Source organism: Pteropus vampyrus, unplaced genomic scaffold (genome assembly GCF_000151845.1).
Source record: "Pteropus vampyrus isolate Shadow unplaced genomic scaffold, Pvam_2.0 Scaffold36, whole genome shotgun sequence".
Lineage (NCBI taxonomy): Eukaryota > Metazoa > Chordata > Mammalia > Chiroptera > Pteropodidae > Pteropus > Pteropus vampyrus.
The window spans coordinates 10104986-10124611 of NW_011888817.1; the positions used below are offsets into that span (position 1 = coordinate 10104986).

Genomic DNA, 19626 nt, shown 5'->3' on the forward strand with positions numbered 1-19626 from the left:
CATTTAGACTCAGATCTGAAGGATGACATGGGCTAAGCAGGCTCAAGACAAGAGAGGAGAGCAATGTTCTATGAGGAAGGAACAGCATGCACTAAGAACCGGAGGTAAGAGAACATGGCACGTGGGAAAACTGAAAGTATTTCAGCTTAGCTGGAGCGTAAAGTCCGTGTGAGTGGAGAATACCAGGGAGTAAGTGGTAAGCAGGCCCTGAGGGACATGGTGTGCTACATTAAGGGGTTTACCCCAAGGGAGATGGGAATGCCTTGCTAACTTGAGTAAGTTGAATGTCAGGGGTATGTTGATGGTTTTGAAGACTCGCTCGAGCTACACTGTGAAGATGGACTGAGGAGTGCAAAACTGAAGGCTGGGAGACCAGCGAGGAGCTTCATCTAAATGGCAGCCTAGATTAAGGTGGAGGCAGTAGACAGAGAGAAGGGGATCCATTTAAAAGATAATTAGGATGTAGAATTAGGGAGACTTGGTGAATATGGTAGATGAGTGAGAGGGAAGGTACCCAAATTAAGGGCTGAGTAACCAGGTGACTAGAGGTGCCCTTCGGTGGATGAGGATTCCAGTTTAATGGCAGAAAGATGATGAGTTTAATTTTGAATATGTTGGGATTTAGATGCCTCAGGATAAGAGCAGAAAAAAATGACCGAAGAGGTGACACAGATGGAAAGATAATTGGAAAAGTAAGAGAATAAGGCATCAAAAAGGTCAAGGGGAACACTTTCTCAGGAGGCAGAAGGGCTTCTGGCTTAAGATGTCTGACTGAGCACTGTGCTTTTCTCTCTCTTGTGATGCCATAAAAAGAACAAGATGCAATAAGGAATAAAAGGACGAAAGTCCACAATGAAGCTTGTCACAGAGCACGAGATCAACCAACAATTCCAGAATAATGGACTGGTTAAGCATGGGGATAGTTCTGAAAATCTGAAAAACAAACTGGGGGTTTAACAGTTTTTGAAATTATGGCCTTATAGTTTGACGTCAGCATAGCTCAGTTCTACAAACAAGGCCTGTTTTTCTATGGAGAGTGACTACTTCAAGCACGTTGTCTGTGAGCCAGTTACTGTGCTGGGCACATTACATGGGCCATCTTGAAATCCTCTCAGCTCTTACAAAGTAGAGACGAGAAGTCCCATTGTACGAAAGAAGAAACTGAAGCTCAGAGAGGGGAATTGGTTCAAGGCAGGAGCCCAGGATGATCTGATCCTGGAGATGGGGCACTTTCTCCTAGAATGCTGTCCTCCTGCCAAGCTTTCCCCTTTCAAGACAAATCCCAGCTTTTTCTCCAGGAAAATGCTGAGCCTCAAGAGTGAAAAATGAAGGAAAACAGAACTGAGGTGAGCAGATGAGGGTACAGACAGCACAACCTCTACGTCTTCTTCCATCCTGGTTCTGATTAATGAAGACCCAGGAGAGTGTCACCTCTAGCTCCCTGATATTATTAACTCGGATATCTCTAGGCACATGTAGGAGAATGAGAATTAGGAGCGGGGCAGGTGAAGAGAGAAACAAGAAGTTTCTTAAAAAGAGGTGTTATTCTCTTTCCATTTGCGAAGATGCCATGGTTAACCCTACCTTTCTACCTGTCAGCACACCACTGGCTCCTACACCCTCAGGCAGAGTCTTCCCTTCTGACTGGGGATATCCAGCCCATCAGGTTGGACATTCCCAGGGGCTGAGTATGTTTTCCCTTGGCTATGGCCCACATCTCCTTCAGGTCCTCCCTAGCACTGGCCCAGAGTTCTGTCCCCAGGATCCTTCCCTGGATAGGCTGGGTCCCCTCCGTATGAAAAGGATAAGGTTTGCCAGGATCTCCCAGCATAGATGATCCCATGGAGCACGCAGGTAGATACAGGACTACTCTGGACCAGTCTCCCTAAGAAAAATCCCAAGGGATGAAAGAGGGACATACCTTCACACTTGGGCAGGGGGTGGTCCCAGTTCCGGTTGGTGCCATGTTGACATGTGAGGACAGGGTGGCCCATTAGTTGATATCCTGGGAGGCACTCGAAAGTCACTGATTGTCCGACATTGTAGCCAGCTCCCCTCACAATGCCATTGGCAAAGGGCTCTGGGTCTGGGCACTCTTGAAGTTCATAGGCTGGAAAAAGTCAGGAGAGAAGGTTACTTTATTCTTTCTTGGCATTTTCTCCCCAGTCAGAACACAGGAACAGCAGAGGGTCACATAGTGGTGAAGCAACGAGATTTGGACTCAGGCAGAACTTTGTCATTTGTTAATTGCTGGCTTTGGGCACCTTATTTAACTTCTCTGTGCCTCAGTTTTCTTATTTAGAAAATGGTTCTTGTGAGGATTAAGTAGGAGATTATATACATAACTCTTTGCACTGTACTGGCACATGGTAATAATAGGCAATTAATATTGTCTATTATTATTTTTTTAATGGGAAAAGGAGGCTCAAGGAAGACAACACTAGACTGAATCATTATTTTTCAGCACCTCCTTGGGGCCAAGTGTTGACCTAGTTCTTTCATTTAACTATGACAATGATCAAGATCACAAACACAGGAAGCAGTGAAGACTTGAGTGGGGTCTTTCCAACTCAGAGAAACCTACCAAGAAGGAACTGACTTGGTGGGAGGAAGCCAAATCTGTGGCAAGGGGAGGAGCAGGAAAGCTGTTTCCATGAGAATGGGTGGGCCTGACTCAAAACAGACACCTTCATGGAAGTAGCCGAGGCCTGCCCAACAGGGAGAGGTCACTGCGGGATTTGCTGAGCACGGCCTTTGATTAATTAAATACGCAGGACAAAGAAGAGCCTTTGTGGCAGTAACCTGGCCCATCCTATACAGGAAATCGGTGGCCGGAGCAGAAGGAGCATTCGAGTTCTCAGCTGAAGCTGTAGAAGCCAAATGAATGCTCCATGGAAGCGGACACATTTGTCACACGTAATAACAATATAAACAGCAGTGATCACGAACTTGACATTTCCTAAGCACCTCCTCTGTGACGGTGGCTGTGTTATACATAGGAACGATTTCAAACAAAGTGCTATACTCCAAAATATTAATAATCATGGTGTCTAACATTTGGGAATAATCCGATGTTTTATCATTTTGCTAAGTTCTTTATAGACAAAACTTCTTGAGAAGTTTTAATGGAGTAAGTTAAACCTGTCAGACTGGGAGACCTGTGTGGGAGTAGCTTATGCTCTTACCAAAATTTTGGGGGGAGTATTTATCTGAAGAAGGGAAAGGAAAAACCCAGCTCAGGAAATTCAGAGTATCTAGTAGAAGGAATTTTGAGAAAAAGTAAGAAAAAGTAAGCAACAGCCTCTACAGTGACAGGTGGCTCTTCCAGGAAGCAGGTCTTTCCATGAAGGAAAACCTTGAGGAGAGTGGTTAGAGCTCGCTCACAGGATACAACTCCGTAGGGCTAAGGGAAGCGTCATTGGAGGATGTGGGCTATGGGGCAGGAAGAATTATTCGGGTCTGTGACATATTGTAAGGCCCTGGTCGGAGGACTTGGGCCTCTGGCACAGAGACAACCTAGTCCAAGCGTTTGGGGCCATCACAACCAGGAAGTGTTAATGGAAGCTGAGGTCAAGTCTGAGGGGGAGCAGCTGCCTCGATACCAAGAGTAGTTCCACAGGTGTCATCAGGACTGTGGCACATGGGCAGGCACAGAGGGAGTAGCTGGGCCTGTGACCCAAGGGGAGCCTTCAGAGGAACATCCAGGCAAGTCGTGACGGTAAAACACGGGTGGGAGAAGGTGGGCCCACCACAGAGTAGAAACCCCAGTGGACGCTGCGCTTCTCACACAGTTGGGCCAATTCCTAGTGGAGGTGTTGGGCCTCTGAAAACCTACTTAGAACCCCATTTATTCCCTGTTCCTATTCTGTCCCCCACCTGGCAGGGAAATTCTCAGAGAACGGGCTGCTGAACCTGTGAAGCCTCAGGTTGCATAATGGGCACATTGCAGAGACAAATGCTAACCCGGAATGTTGGCCTACTGGCCCAGAAGCCTCAACACAGGGCCCTTGTGCAGGGGAGCCTTGGGAGGGGCTTGGGAGGGCCTCGGCTCGGGACCAGGGCTCTGTGGGAGTGGGCAGGTCTCTTCCATGGGAAGGAGTTGATGGAATCTGAGAGACTCAGAGTAACAGCTTTTATAAGGACAAGTGGGCTTATCACATGGGGAACACGGCAAGAGTGTCTGGTTCCATCACAGGGGCTCAGTGGGTAGGGCTGTGCCTATCATAGGGGCAAAGGCACAGTGTCTGTGGGTTGGCCCCAGAGCAGCTGTCCCTGTCACAATGGTGGCATCATCAGTACTTGCATTAATAGAGAGGAGAAGCCTCAGGGAGAGTACTGGGCCTGTCAGAGGGTGCTATGGGTTGAATTTTGTCCTCCCCAAATTCATGTGTTGGAGTACTAACCCCCAGTACCTCAAAATGTGACTTTATTTGGAGATAAGGCTTTTATCTATCTTTACCTAAATGACAATGAGGTCATCAGGGTGGGCCCTAATCCAATATGCCTGGTGTCTTTATGAAAAAGGGAACTTTGGAGACAGACATACAGGAAGGAAACCATGCATAGATGAAGCCAGAGATTGGGGTGATACTTCAGCAAGCCAAAGCCTGCTAAAGATTGCCAGCAAATCACCAGAGAGGCATGGAATATATTCTTTCTCATGGCCCTCAGAAGAGATCTTAATCTTGGAACTTCCAGCTTCCAGAACTGTGAGAGAATAAATTCTTGTTGTTTAAGCCACCCAGTCTGTGGTACTCTGTTACAGCAGCCCTAGATGCTTAATACACAGGGGAAGCCCAAGACAGGCATGCGTCTGTCCCAGAGAGGAACACTGATCAAGTATTTGGGCCTGAGTCTCTCTTTTGACAGACTGTGTCCCTCTGAGGCATCATGACTCATTTGACAGCCCCACCCCACCCACCCAGGCTGTGTGTACTTAACAGGCACAGGCACTCTTAGCTAAGGTTGGCCTCTGTGACAAGCCCATGCATAGCTTCACTGGGTGTGGCAAGTGCCTTACTATCAATGAAGATGAAATGTCACTCTTTGGGTAAGAGGCACAGCTTCTCCTTGTCATTTCATTGGTGTGAGAGGCTCAGCTCCTCTTCCTGAGACCTCACCTCTGGTGACAAGCCCAGTCACACTCATTGGAGTTCCTTTCTCTTCAAGACACACAGAGGAGGCAGCACCCGTATAACTGGTCCAGCTGTGCTCACCTCATGAGACACTCTTTAAAGCCTTCCCTAATGACAAGCCCAAATCCACGCCACCATACATCTCTGACATGGGGTGAGAAAGACAAATGTCAGAATGTTATGGATACAGAATATTCTACATTTATGTAGAAAGCACAACCAAAAAAATTCATGAAACATGACATATTTTTCACAGGTACATAGAACATGTACGTCAACACATGGAAAAAGATCTGGAATGATCACATTAAAACAATAGTGGTTATTTCTGGGGAATAATACTGTGTTTGGAGGCTTCAGTCAAAGAGCTTGGCTTTACCTATAATGTTTTTAATTCCTTCCTTCCTTCCTTCCTTCCTTCCTTCCTTCCTTCCTTCCTTCCTTCCTTCCTTCCTTCCTTCCTTCCTTCCTTCCTTCCTTCCTTCCTTCCTTCCTTCCTTCCTTCCTTCCTTCCTTCCTTCCTTCCTTCCTTCCTTTTCTTAATGAGTTAAGTGTGTTTGTAAATTGTGTAATTAAAAATTAACTTTAAAAAAGAAAATTGCAAAACTATTTATAATACGATCCAATTTTGGTTACGATATAATAATATAGTTATATCAAAATATGTACCAAAAAAATGGGGAAATCAAATTGTTGAAAGTTGATAACTCTGTATAAGGTGGGGTTGGAAATGGTATTATGGGAGAATTTTGACTTTCAATGATGCACTCACAAAAACATCTGTAATATTTTAATTTTTCATAAGCATGTATTAGTATTGGGAAAAAATCTAAAAATACGAAAAAAAATCAGTGCAAGAATATGAGAGAATATGTTAGAATAAACGGTTCGGTCAGTGACACTAGGGAAGCATTGGAGCGAGAAGGTGGGCCTATCCAGGGCCGTTACGTACCGCTGCACAGGTTGGGCGCAATTCGCACAGCCACAGGTTATGGCGTCTCAAACAGATGAAGCCTGAGCTGGAGTAGATGAGGCTTGCTCCATGGGAAGCATGCCAGGAGTGGGGTCTGTCACAGCATTTCGCTTCAGGAGGATAGCGCTGAAGTGAGTGTGGTTGCATGAAAACCTTCAGTAGGGGTGAATGGGCCTGTCTCATTGTGAAGGCTCAGCGGGCTGCCCTGGGATTGTGACTGGAATCCTCCAACAAGTCCTAGCTTTGCTGAGCATACTGGACTTGACATACAGGGGAGACCCAGAGGGAGTTAGCAGGCCTGTCAGGCCCATGGGAAGTGGCTGGCTGGGTACTCAGGGGTGCCTGTGATGGGTCACTTGCTCAAGGAAAGATGCTGGCTATCGGGCCTGGATAGAGGTTGAACTTCCAAGGGCGCTGTTGGGTCTGCCACCCTGGTGAAGGCTTGTCAAATGGGGTTAGACAGTCTCAGCTAGGCCAGAGTGACATGCCGCCGAAAAGAAGCCTCATGAATGTTCCTGTTCACCCACACTCAGCCCCTCCTGTGTTCTTTCTTCCTCTACATGGGAGGCTGGGAAGATGGGTGGTTGTGGGTAAGAGATGAGGATAGACAGAGGAGCAAACGGGGCCTTCCTTGTCCTTACCTTGATACTCCAGCTTGAATCCTGGCCGGTTCTGGGAGTGGTCACTGTGGAAATACACAGTGGTCTCGTGGGCCGTGGAGAGCAGGGTGCTTGGAAGCTCGCTTCCACTGAATCTGCCCATCATGCGGCTGGTCTCGTAGGGGCCGTTCCGGATTTCGATGAAGTCGTGGTTGGGCTCGGTGGAGAAGTTCAGGAACTGGATGTGAGCTCCTGGGAGCAAGACAGAGACAGGCAGTGCCCAAAGCAATACATACAGTCATGTTTCAAATGGGCCCCCTCGGGAAAGCGCTTCCTGCCAGAGCCCACGTGTCTCTACCACTGACTTCCTAGCCAATCAAGATTCCCAGGACCGACTGCAGGATGTGCCGGCCCAGTCCAGTCTCTTGTCTTCAGGCTGGACTGAACTTAAAAAGTATGTTATTCACACAAAAGGAAGGGCAGCTGTCATTTCTGAGCTCCATCTCGAGTCCATTTTATTTTATTGAAAACAAAGTTCAGGATTGACATTTGATTTAATTCGTGATTTTTATGTTTCATAGCAGTGTAAAAACAGCTTTGCTACGATAAACTTTTTACTTAAAAATAAGATCACCCCCCACACACCCAACTGAAAGCCATGAACTTCAAACTGGTATTTTCTAGAACACTTATGATAATTCAGGAATATAAAACTTAGGAGAATACGTTGTTCCATCTGTTCATTAAGCCAAGGGAAGTTTATACTTTGAGATCTTAATGGATTAATCAAGATCTCCTAACAACCTGACAGGTTAAATGGCTTAATTTATTTTTTAGAGAATGGAGGTGGGAATATTCATATTTGTTTATGATAAGATTTCTTAAAATTGGATTACTATTAAAAATAATATTGAAAAAATATATTCACTGAGCATAGGAAAATGTCCACAATGTTAATTGTGAAAATCTGATCGCATAATAGTAGGTTGAATATAATTCTCACTTTTGAATTTAAAAACTAGAAAAATATTCATTGATTTGTTAACAATATTTATTGAACATTTGCCATGCATCAGGGCTGTATGAGGCATGGCACAGGGATGAAAAAGACCTACAAGGTCCTCGCTACCTTTTCATGGTGAGGACTAAGCTGTTAGTGATTGCATGGTGGGATTATAGATAATTTTAATTTTTAAAATTTGCTCATAGGTACTTTCCAATTTGCTTAGAGTGAGTTCACATATGTGATTTTTTTTTGCATCTGATTATTTAAAGAATAAAATAAGACTTGACATATAATGTTAAATACCCTTTATGTCTCCTGCTTTATCCCATTCCCTACTTCCTTCCACAGAGGCAATCACTATCATAAATTTAGAAGATATCCTTCCAGTTAACGCTTTTAAGATTCTTAAGTAATACTCGGGTTTATTTGTTTTAAACATTTACATAAATGATATGCTTTACCTACAGTTTTACAAACCTAATTTTTATTCAACGTTGTGTTTTTCAAGGTCTATCCAAGTTGATATACAAAGACATAGTTCATTGATTTTGACGACATATTAATTAATTCTAATTTATGAATTATCCAACAACACTATTCACTTCCCTACTAACGAACAGGTAGATTGTTTCCAAGTTGTGGATAATTCTGCAGTGAGCGCTGTTGTACATATCATGTGTGGAGCCTATGCTTTCCACCCCACTGCCCATGCATCATCCCAATGTTGTGGGCTGCATGTCCATCAAAGGATTGCAGGATTTCTGAACTGAGCTCCTAGAAAGAACTGGATGTGATCACTGTCATCTAGTGGCAGTAGCTTGTAAATGTAGTGGCTCTTTATATGCTGTTAGGGACTGTGTTAGAGTTCAACATTCATTTAAAAGCAAGGGATCCTGGTCTTCTGCAATTGGACCCTGCGGGAAGCTGATTCTCCAGGGGCAGAACAGATACTCAGGACCTAGAGATAGAGCATTCTAGTGGCTGAACATCAGGGCTTAGAGAGAACAAGGATGTGCCTCCCATTTAAACTTCCTTTTCTATTGGATGTTGTTCTCCCTCATCAACGCTCTGTCATCTGAGGTTCTTCTGGCCCATGTATGGATGCAGAGCTAAAGGGTCTCCTAGCTCCTCTTTCCTCCGTGTCTCAACATCTGGAGTTTCCCAAGGCTTCTGACGTCATCATCATTTTGCACCCTGATCATCTGTCCCTGGTTTCCTTCAGAAAATGGTATCAAATATAAGACTCCATCCTTTGGGGGGTCACCGGCCTCTTTCCACCCCTTGGAACAGATTTAAAGAGGGCCAGTTTAGATTACTTTCTCCCGAAAGTCCCTTCTCCATCAGAAGACCCACTCTAGGCTGAATAATAAAGGACCAAATAGGTGGTCTTCATTCCCAAGGTCACAGACTGGGAGATTATGGGCCGGTGCAGGAAAGGTCCCCTTGGGACATTTTGTTCCCAAGAACAGAGCAGTGACTTGGGCAAAATGACTTATGTGCAAAGCCCATCAGTTCCATGTCAGCACAAGTCCTTTTCTCTTCAACTGAGATATCTGGGGTTAAATTTTATTCTGAGTGCACCATAGATAAATCATTGGCAATTAAATTTTGCACCCAGATCACCGTCCTCCACAGTGGCATACTCCATCTCCACAAGAAAACACTTCCCGATCTCTAAGGCTAGCCGGAATGTGCCTATGAAGAATGCAAACTCAATTTCATGTTGACCTTGGCTCGATTTAATTAGGATGAGAAATTGGATATTTAGTTAAAAGCACAATTCAAGGTCCAGTCTCTGTAAAATAGATTTCTTTTTTCCTTTTCTTTAACCATCCCTAAGTAATTTCTCATTCCACAGTCCTGGATTTTAGCTTGCTACTCAAATAGTAAAAACAATGGCAATTCCTAACCCTCTCAGCCCCACACTTAATGTTCTCAAAGCCTTCATCTCTCCCATTCTTAACTGAGCCCACGATTGTACAAGAGGTCAACAGATAAAGAAATAGAGAGGCAGAGAGCTAAATTGCCTGAGCCACGGTTTTTCAGACAGTTGCTTTAAGTCCAGAGACCTGGGCGTGAAGACTCACCGAAGCCTACGGGCAGTGCGATTTTCCAGGAGCAGTCCATGTTGCTGGGGTAGTTGCCTGGGAAGCCAGGGCTCAGGATCACCCCCTCCATCTCTTCCACTGCTCCCCCACACTGTGCTGTGACAATGAGACCAGAGGGTTAGGGCAGCACTAAAGAGTGTACAGGGCCATGCCAGCATTTGGATGCTCCCTTAGAGCAGCGGTTTTTAATCTTTCCCAAGTCATAAACCCCTTTGAAACCCCTTCTAAAGAAACTTATACTTCATTTCCTTAAAAAAACTGCACACATGGGCAAAACTTGGTATGTAAGTTCAGCAAGGACTGCCCACCATGCTAGGACCATCGAGTAGTCCACAAACCCAAGTTGTGGACTCTTGACCTTGAGCATGCCCCTCGCAGTTCAGTTCTCTTAGTGAGGTCATGCAGCACAAGTCTGCTCCACGAGAAGTACAGCCATTTCTTACTTTATCCCTTAAATCTCCCTCTCCTCATTGTCCAATCAACTCTTCCAAGACTGAAGAAAAAGGATCAAGGAAAAGGACTGGCATGCATTGATTCCCTATGCTGTGCTAGGCACCATGCCAGGACCTTTGTAAATTTGTACTCCATGGGGTTGGGTGGTCAATAGATGAACCTGCCCTCAGAACTTTGACATACGCCCTTGGCCAAAGTGACTGTGATTAGCATTCCACGAGGAGCCAGCCACAAGGGGCTGGGCATTAGAAACTCCAATGGAGGTGACTTCTGAGTCATCAGAGGATGCAGAGCTGCAGCATGACTATGGCCTGGACAGTTGACATCAATACTTTGCTTTCACATCTTATTAGGACAAAGTTGTGTGAGCAGAAAGGGGTTAGCCATGCATGGAACCCCAGAGAAAGGAGCAGAGGGCAGGGATTTGCAGTGTCTAGACAAATGCTTTCTGGGGAGAAGATTCTGTTTAGATCCGAAGAGGGCAGTGCCTGGGTTAAGAGGAGGAGCTCCAGCATTGACCACGAGGGACACGCTTCCTGTGTGAAACCCCTCCACACCTCAGTTTCCTCCAACTGTGAAATGGAGCTAACAACAGCACCTATATCACAGGGTTGTTATGAGGTTACAACAGAAAGGACCGTACTTCACTTGGAACTGAGGCTGGCACACAAGGTATACCCTCATCCAATGGCAGCTGCTGTTAACGTGAGTGGTTTTCTTGGCAAGGCTTCTGTATTATGTAATGAAGGAAAGCACCCTGGGCTGACCAGTCACATTTCTGACTGCTTGACAGACTACCGGGCCCTATACCTGGTGAGATCACAGAAGGAAAATGCCATTAAGCCCATGACACTCCTTCGACTCACTTTGCTCCCTATCTCAAGGTTAGCCTTGAGGGGTACTTTACAGTGGCCCAGGCATCAGAGAAACCTAAGTATCCATTCCTGACCTTACCACTTTCTTTTTAACCCTAAAAGCCTTAGTTTTCCTACTTGTAAAAATGAGGATCATGATACCTCCTCTGAAGAAACATATGGCTCCGTGCCTTGCACATAATAGACATTCAATAATTATTGTTAGTTTTCTCCTGCCCCGACCTGACTAGAAGTTTCTGAGGGTGAAGACCCCATATTTTCTTGTACCTGTTGATCTCTTTATCATTGCTTAGCACAGGGTAGGAGACCAAACCAAGCTAAGTTCTCATTTCACACGTAACCCTCGGTGTTTCCTTCTTAGTAGATTTTATCTGTCGGTCCCAGGAAAAGTCATAGGGGAAAGTCCGAAGTGCCTAGAAGGTCCATTTGGCCAATTACTTGGAATGAGAATGGTCATCATCACCTTTTCAAATGGGCAAGGCTCCTCCTGTCATTTTCCATTTGGTGGGCGAAGGTTTCCAAAAGTCATGAAAGCCTCGAGTGAGAGTTTACGAAAACATCAAGCCTAAAGCTATTGCCTGTGAACACACCCAGGATACTAAACTGTCTTTTGATTTGAACTACATGATATGTTAGTGAGCGCAAATCCCTGGTAGAAAACTTATACTTCATTTCCTTAAAAAAACTGCACACATGGGCAAAACTTGGTATGTAAACTCTGAATGAACTGGAAAAGTCTGGGCTCTCTTACCGATACAGAGCGGAGGTGGGTAGTTCCAGCGCCGCACGGTTCCGGGCATGCAGGAGATGTGGGCGTGGCCCTGGAGGAATCGGGAACATGGGTGGGCTAGCGGCCCACAAGGGCACAATTGTATGTAGGAGAGCTCGTTCAGGGGCTTTGTGTTAGGCAACAAGATACATTAATCCACTGTGGGATGGGGAGTGAGGCAGAAGGAGAGAGGTTTTTGGGAAGGATGCTTATAACAGCCATTACTATAGAAGTCTCATTACTTAAGCTTCCTTGTGAGCTTCTTTTAATTGCTAGATTCCCTCATGGGCTTCAAAGGAAAATTAAATTTTCCTAAAGTCTAATCAAATCAAAACTTTGCAGGAGCACATTGGAGGCTGGCTTATGCCAAATCACTAAAGTCAGCAAAGTTTATCTTTTGCATAAACAGCTCCAGGCAGAGAAAATGGTCCTCAGGGGTATTGGGGGACTGTCACTGCTCTTTGGTGACTGTAGCTCTGCTGGTGCAAAGCTGGCCAAGCACATCTCAGGGGACGCCTGTTTCTTGGGTGTCAAGGGGAGGTACCTGGAGGGCGTATCCAGGCTCGCACTGGAAAGAGACCACGTCATTCACCAAGTAGCGCTCGCCAGTCTTCACCCCATTACTCGGCACGGCAGGTTCTGGACAACTGCTCAGGCCCACAGCTAGACAAGACAGAGACAGATGGAAAGGAGAACGGACCAGCCCAGCAGGTAAATATAACTGTAGGCTGAGGGCAATGTTGGCAGCAGGGAGAAAGGTGTCTCCAAATTGGGCTTTCTCTGCTCTTGGCGTCTAGGCTAGCTCTTCCCAACCCCTTTACCTCACAGTGCACAGGAAAAATTAGAATATTTATATGGCACTGAGGTTCCGCAGACCAAAGCTCCTTGGGGGCAGGCGGGTATCATCTGAGAACTCTGGCTGCTGCCTGCCCCCTGGGCTCCCCAGAAGGCCTTTGGGGCAGCAGAGCTAGGTTGCTGCTCCAGCCCTGCCTCTAAGCCCCCAGATCCCTCTGTATGAGCAGCTCCCATATTATTCCCGCCTCCGACTCCCAACTTCTTTCCGTTTTCCTTGCCCTAAGAAGACATTTCCCAAGGGCTAAGAAATTAGGAGAGAGGCGAATGAAGGGCAAGAAGGAAGGAGAGCAGTTATCGGAGGGACATCCCAGCGATGCTTGGGGGCTCAGAGAGTCCCACTCTCTAAGATGAGGCCCTCCACTGCCTTCTTTCTCCCATTGTGTTTTCAAGGTCAGGGCAGCTTCTTTCTGGAAGCAGTGCCGGGGCTCCTCACACTTTGCCTCCTATGGCCAGCTCTGGCCCTCACTCACCGCTGGACTCACAATAGCTTCTCTCTTGTTCCCTATCCCCATTCATCCTGCACTCATGGGCAATTTATGTCCTTAAATTTTCTCTGTAAATCACGGAGTTTCCTTGCTCAGCCATTCAAAGTGGTAGGTCCCTATCACCTATTATATGGAGACTCACCTTATCATCCTGACATTATATATAGGACCGTCATGGTCTTGGCCTGGTCCTTTTCAAGATCGCCCTATGGGATCTCAGGCGGTCTTCCTTCACTCTCCTTTCTTGACTTTTCAAATTCAATCTGTGTTCATTTACTCCTCTTTATATACCCAGCATTGTACACAGTGTTTTGCTAGGACATCCATCTTAATCGTCCTTCCCTACTTCCTCTCTCTGTCTGCCCACACCATCATCACTGGAGCAACACTCACTGAGCACTTCCCATCAGCAAGGCTAGAGTATGTCACACACATCATCTCATTCCCTTGAAACAGGTCTTAACATCCCATTTCACAGGTGAAGATGCAGGCTAAGAGGCCCAGAGACATGCCCGTAGTAAGCCACAGAGTTGGGATGCAAGTCAAACCCAGTTTGACTCCAGGCCTGCCCAAATAGAGTTGGTCAAACCCCCAGGGCCACATGAGCTCACGTCCGACCCCAGCCCTGCTCTCTCTGCCTCCCCTCCTGAAATCATTCTCATCCTCTTTGAATCCCTGCCTGGCTGACTCTTATAGCAAATAGGAGTGTAGCATCTCCTGACTGATGGGCTTTACACATCTCTTTTGCCCCGCAAGAGCCCATCTGCAAGCGAGGGCACTTAAGATGCATGAAATAAGTCCCTGCATATTTACTGATGGATGGGACTTGGAGTGTGCCTCTTATGGACGAGGGCCGGAAGAATCACGACAAGGTAAAGTGATAGTTGTAAACTGAGTTCTCTGCCTCCTTCAAAACACTCTTCTTTTACCTGTTTGGGCTAAGAGACTTTGTGGTTGGGTCTGACCCTGGGCGCCTGCATGGCCAGAAAGTTTGGGAGAGAGCACCCTATCTATCAGCACTCCTGTTAGATAACTTCTGGTAGATCCCAGATCCCTCGGGGAATCCAGTGTATTCAGTGCCTGCAGGAAGCCAGGCTCTTGTGGAAAAGGAATGGGAAGAACTGGCCAGCCTAGGATACCCAGCCCCATCTCCTTGTGCAGTAGCTGATGAATCTTCATTCCATATTCAGAGCTGAAATTCTACATGTGCATGAGATAACCATATGTGTTTTGTTCCCCCCTTTGGAGGGAAATTTATATATAACAAAACGTACAAATCCTAAGTGTACATTGGCTAAGTTTTGACAAATGCAGGCACCTGTATAACCCAAACCCCTAACTACACAACATTACTATCACTCTAGAAAGTTCCCTCATGCTCTTCTCAGACAACTCCTGTTCTACATGTGCTTTTAAGAAGTGAATGTGAGGCTTGGGAATGAAGGCTGTTTGGGCCTATGTCCACAGATCTGAGCAGCTGGAACAAAAGACCTTAAAGACAGAATTAAAACAATCATTAAACTGAATTTGAAGTATTTCATCTTGGCTGTCATATTGTTTATTTCTCCCCACTCCTCACTGTACACCAAGCAGAATATAACTCAGTATTTAGTGGGGTGATCATAACTTAGTAACCTGAGACCTACTTACTGGAAAGTCAGTGATGGACAAACGGAGGAGAGGTAGAGAGAAAGCCAGAGCAAAAGAGTATGGTGGGAGAAAAAATGGAATGGGGAGAAAAGTGAGCCCAGAGAGAGAAGGAAAGAGGGATACTGAGAAAATCATTCCAATTTCTCTTTCATTGCACAGCTTGATTTTATTTAAGCTATGCTTGCAACAAAGGAAGAATTATTTTTTTATCATATGCAATTTATTACTTTTGAAAGCATATTGTTCCATTTCCATTTCAATTAAATAAACATTAAGTATGAGTCATAGCAGTAGATATGACTTTTCAGTACCCTTCAAAACCATTTGCCTCTACAATAGCAATTAATTCTCCCCTTCTGCACCTCTTCGTAGATTGTCCACAAAACAAAAATATAACTTCTGGGTCTTGGCTTCTTGGAATTTCAGTCCCCAAATACTAATGAAGACCTCTGTTTTCCCCATCATAAAAGGACAGTGCATGATAAATATCAGGTATTAGAAAACTACCAGTTCTCTAAAACAAAGAGAAGAGGTGAGTTTTTCCTGGGAATGAGGCAGTAGAATGACAAAGAGATTTAAGAAGGAAGTATATCTTTGGAAGAAGAAAATAAAGAGAAGACTCTAAGAAACATTTACGGACTTGAATTAAAATATTGGAGAAGGACACAAAACTGGGAAGAACAGAGAAAAGAGAGTAAAAGAAAACATGTGAATTTCTCAAGAGACCCGGGATGCCTCACTCCACCAGCTGAGTAGAGCCTTCGAGGTCTACAGGGAAAGGCCTCAGAGGTCCCTGTCCTATTCTCTACCCTTCAGGGTATCGGCTTCAAGCTGTTCCAGGTCTCTCCTATTAGGTACACTCTTCAGTTCTTTCAGGCCACGAGCATCCTGGTATCTGGCTAATCCTCTCCCGTTCACCTGGATAAGGCTCATTCGTTTTGGAGACCAGCTGGGCATCTGCATAACATCCAATGCTGACCCTATTAAGTTTCTATTACCAAGTGAGGCTTCCATCTGCACAGGCCCATGCTGTCACAGATGGTCAAGCAAATCATGCCTTCCCACATTTCCAAAGATAATTGTGTCACGGAACCAGGGGTCGGGGAGGCTAGTTTTTAAGATTGGAGAACACCTCTATGTTCTTATATCTCAAATTATACGCTGGGCGTAAGCCAATGGGCAAGCCCCTTTCCCATTCCTGGTGTGGACACAGAGAAAGCATGAAGATTTCTGAGTAACTGACATCTGGGTGAGAATCCCATCTCCACCATTTACTGGCTGTGTAGCCTTGAGGAGGTTTCGGACCTTCTCTGAGCTTTAGTGTCCTCATCTAGGTCTGTGATAAGGCTCCAGTGGGATGGAGAAAATACAGTTCTAGTATGACCCCTACTCCTTGTGGGTACTCAGTACCTGTCAGTTCCCACCCTGAACCCTATACACAGCTGAGACTCTGGATTCTCACTTTTGTACTCCAAGTGGAAGCCAGCTGCCGACACGCTGATATCTGAGTAGAAATGAAGGTAGAGCTGGTTGGAGGTGCTGTTCAGAAGGGCGGGCACGGTTGTTCCTAGGGCAAGAGACAGGGGACATTCAGGCTTAGCCTCTCCTGCTCCCGAGCTCCTCCCTCTTCCACTTGCTTTTGCTGCCTACTGGCGTTCTCCTCCCAAAGCCCCCAAATGTTCCCAATTGTCACGCTTGCTAAATGACAAATTAGCACCCCTCAGAGTGCTGGGTCTCTCATGTCCAAGGGAGGGGGCGGGGAAGACCTCAAACAACTTCCTGCAAAATGGGCAGTGGCAGAGCCTCATGCCAGGAGTAGGGTTCCTCAGGTGGCCTACGAGTTTGCTCCCCTTTTGGCCATCCTCAATATAACTCTGATGTGTGTCATTATCTGGGCAATCTAGGCAATGTAGACTTTTTATATGGGGCATGTGACTCCTTTTTATATCTTGGTAAAATGGGTTCTGGGGCCTGGAAGATCCAAATAATTGACCTGGTCATTAGGCAAAAACATACACCACACTCAGTCAGAAGTCCACCACCAGAAGGGAAAATGGTGTAGTCATTTTGGAAAAAAGTTTGTCAGTTCCTCAGAAAAGGTAAATATAGAGTTACCATATGCCCAGGAATTCCACTCCTAGGTATATACCCAAGAGAATTGAAAACACATGTCCCCATAGAAACTTACACGTGAATATTCATAGCGGCATTATTTATAATTAGACAAAAAGTGGAAACATCCAAATGTTCACCAACTAATGAGTGAATAAACAAATGGGGTCTATCTATCCGATAAAGTACTAATATACGTTACAATTAATGACACTTGAAAACAATCTGTCGAGTGAAAGAAGACAGACACAAAAGGGCACAGATTGTAGGATTCCATTTCTATGAAAAGTCCGGAACAAGCGAATCCACAGAGAAGGAAAGTAGGTTAGTGGTTGCCAGGAGACGGGGTGGGGGGCGATGGGGAATGGGTGCAGATGGGTACCTGGCTTCTTTTTGGGGTGATGAAAATGTTCTGGGATTAGACAGCAGTGATGGTTGTAGAACTTTGTGAATATACTAAAATCCACTGGATTTTTATGCCTTAAAATGGTGAATTTTATAGGTATGTGAATTATATCTCAATACGAATGTTGCTCCTCCTCATGATAAAGTCACCTACCGCCCTCCAAGTCGAGGCCCCTGGAAGCTCCACCTCACCTGAGAAACTTCCCAGCATGGTCACAGTGTTGTCTGCGCCGTCAAACACTTCCAGGGAGTCCCAGTTCTGCTCTGTGACGAAACTGATGACTTGAATCTGGGAAAGCAGAGGGAAGGAATTGTTGGTTCGACAGCCTGCGCCCCTCCCTCCCTCTTTCATGTAATTAATTCAATTATTGAGCAACTACTCTAGGCCTGACGCTGTGTTAGATCCTTCCAATAAGAGCGAGATGCAATCTTTACTCCTGAGGAACTCTGTCCACGGGGGAGATGGAAGTGAAATAATGAATGATTATAAGGCTGTGAACGGGGAAAGGAAATTCCAGGAAGTGGGAATACTTCAGTCTGATCGGCTTTCTGTGTGTCTCTCAAATATTTCTCGGATTTCTCCATTTTCCTGTCTGGACTGCATCAGACAGTCCGCAGTAACCCACTGCAGGCTGGACCCGTTCACCTCAACTCGCTGCTTGCTGCCCCTCTGTTGGCCTCTTCCATGCCACCACACCAGTTCTGGGGCCTCCTACACTTGGCTCTGAGCACTGGGCATCTGTTATGGCCCGAATTCTGTCCCTATGATTCAGGTTGCAGGTACGACACCCTAGGTGTGTGCTTTCTCCATGCTTCATCTGTGCTTGTCAGTTTGCTCCTTCCCCTTACCTGCAATGTCCCCTCTTTTGTCCCCTACAGTCTTAAGAAAAAAACCCTACGAGCCATTTGAAAAACATCTCCTATGAATCCTCCCCAGTCTTTGTATTCCAGCTCTAGGCCCACTTCCTCCTTATGGCCTTCCCCGATGGCCTGAGCAGGGCGCACCCCTCCTCCTCCCTGAGTTACCTCTCTCCCGGTGCCTCCTGAAGCTCAGGGCCACAGGCTGGTGTGTTTTCTTGTCTGTGGGGCTCTTCTCCACACCTGGCCCGAAGGGCAGGGATAGGGCTACATCTCCTCCCAGCCACCTGCCCGACCCAGGTGACCCTTGGGCCTACCTGGATGCCAGCACCTTCAGGGACCATGATCTTCCACACGCAGTTGAGGCTGTTGAGGTAGGGCTCAGGGAAGCCAGGGGACAGGATGGTGCCCCTGCGCTCTGTGAGGTTGCCCCCGCACGGCACTGGGAGGAGGCAGCTCCGGTTAGAGGCTCTTTCCGCCTGTCTTCGTGGGTCCCCCAAGGGAACCTTCCCAAACAGACTTCTCAGGGCTCACTAGCCTGCTTGTGACTCCTCCCCCTGCTGGCTTCTCCAGTATGGCCTCAGTCCCACCTTCTCCCGTGACTCCTCTCCCTGCCCCCTCCTCGGGGGCCTGGACCCATACTCCTCTCTCACACGTGGACCTCGCCTCCCAATGCCCAGCAACCCCAGCTCCTCCTCCTGGCTGTCTTCACATCCAACCCGCAGCTGCCAGATCTTGTAGCCTCCCCCAGGGAGAAAGGACTGTTTGCTGGCCACCCCCTTCCCAAGTGCTGGTTGTTCAGGTACTCACCCACACATGTTGGTGCTGAGACATTCCACTGGGCCAAGGCCCCGGGAACAGGGAGGCACTCAATTTCTGGGGATCCCTGCAGGGCATAGCCGGAGTTGCATTCGAAGCGGACGATGGCTCCCACAGAGAAGTCACTGCCCAGCCTCTTGCCATAGCGCGGTTCCGGCACGGAGCTGCACTGCGTGGCGCTGGTTCGAGGCACCGCTGCAGGGGACAAGGGTGCTAAGGGGCAGGCCTCTCCCCTCTAGAAACTGGCCCAGGGATGGACACACACAGAATGGAACTGAGATGGTCTGGATGGGACCCTGAGAGGTTCTGGGCACTTTCCTTTAAGGCAAAGGTAGGGGTCTTTCTAGGTAGTGCCTGTTGTACTGAAATAGAGCTGGACACACAATGTTGCAGCCTCCGGAAACCCTGGGTGGCAGCGTGAGCCCCTGGGCTCAGAATTCAGGCCCAGCTGTGTTCTTTGCCTTCCTAATAAAGCCCCTCACCTGTCAGGGTCCCACGTCCCCTAACAGGGAGAATGGTCCTTC

General features: G+C 46.6%; 1 protein-coding gene across 1 annotated transcript in view; it reads right to left on the reverse strand.

Annotated features, from left to right (window-relative positions):
• CSMD2 (CUB and Sushi multiple domains 2) overlaps nt 1–19626 on the reverse strand; it is a gene marked incomplete at its 5' end in the record, with an annotated part of 295495 nt that overhangs the window by 79371 nt on the left and 196498 nt on the right. Inside the window, 9 exons of the mRNA XM_023529432.1 lie at nt 1922–2110; nt 6750–6959; nt 9801–9917; nt 11901–11970; nt 12463–12581; nt 16371–16475; nt 17618–17714; nt 18601–18725; nt 19094–19337. Of these exons, the coding sequence (XP_023385200.1) occupies nt 1922–2110; nt 6750–6959; nt 9801–9917; nt 11901–11970; nt 12463–12581; nt 16371–16475; nt 17618–17714; nt 18601–18725; nt 19094–19337 (1276 nt within the window). The remainder of the gene's footprint in view (nt 1–1921; nt 2111–6749; nt 6960–9800; nt 9918–11900; nt 11971–12462; nt 12582–16370; nt 16476–17617; nt 17715–18600; nt 18726–19093; nt 19338–19626) is intronic.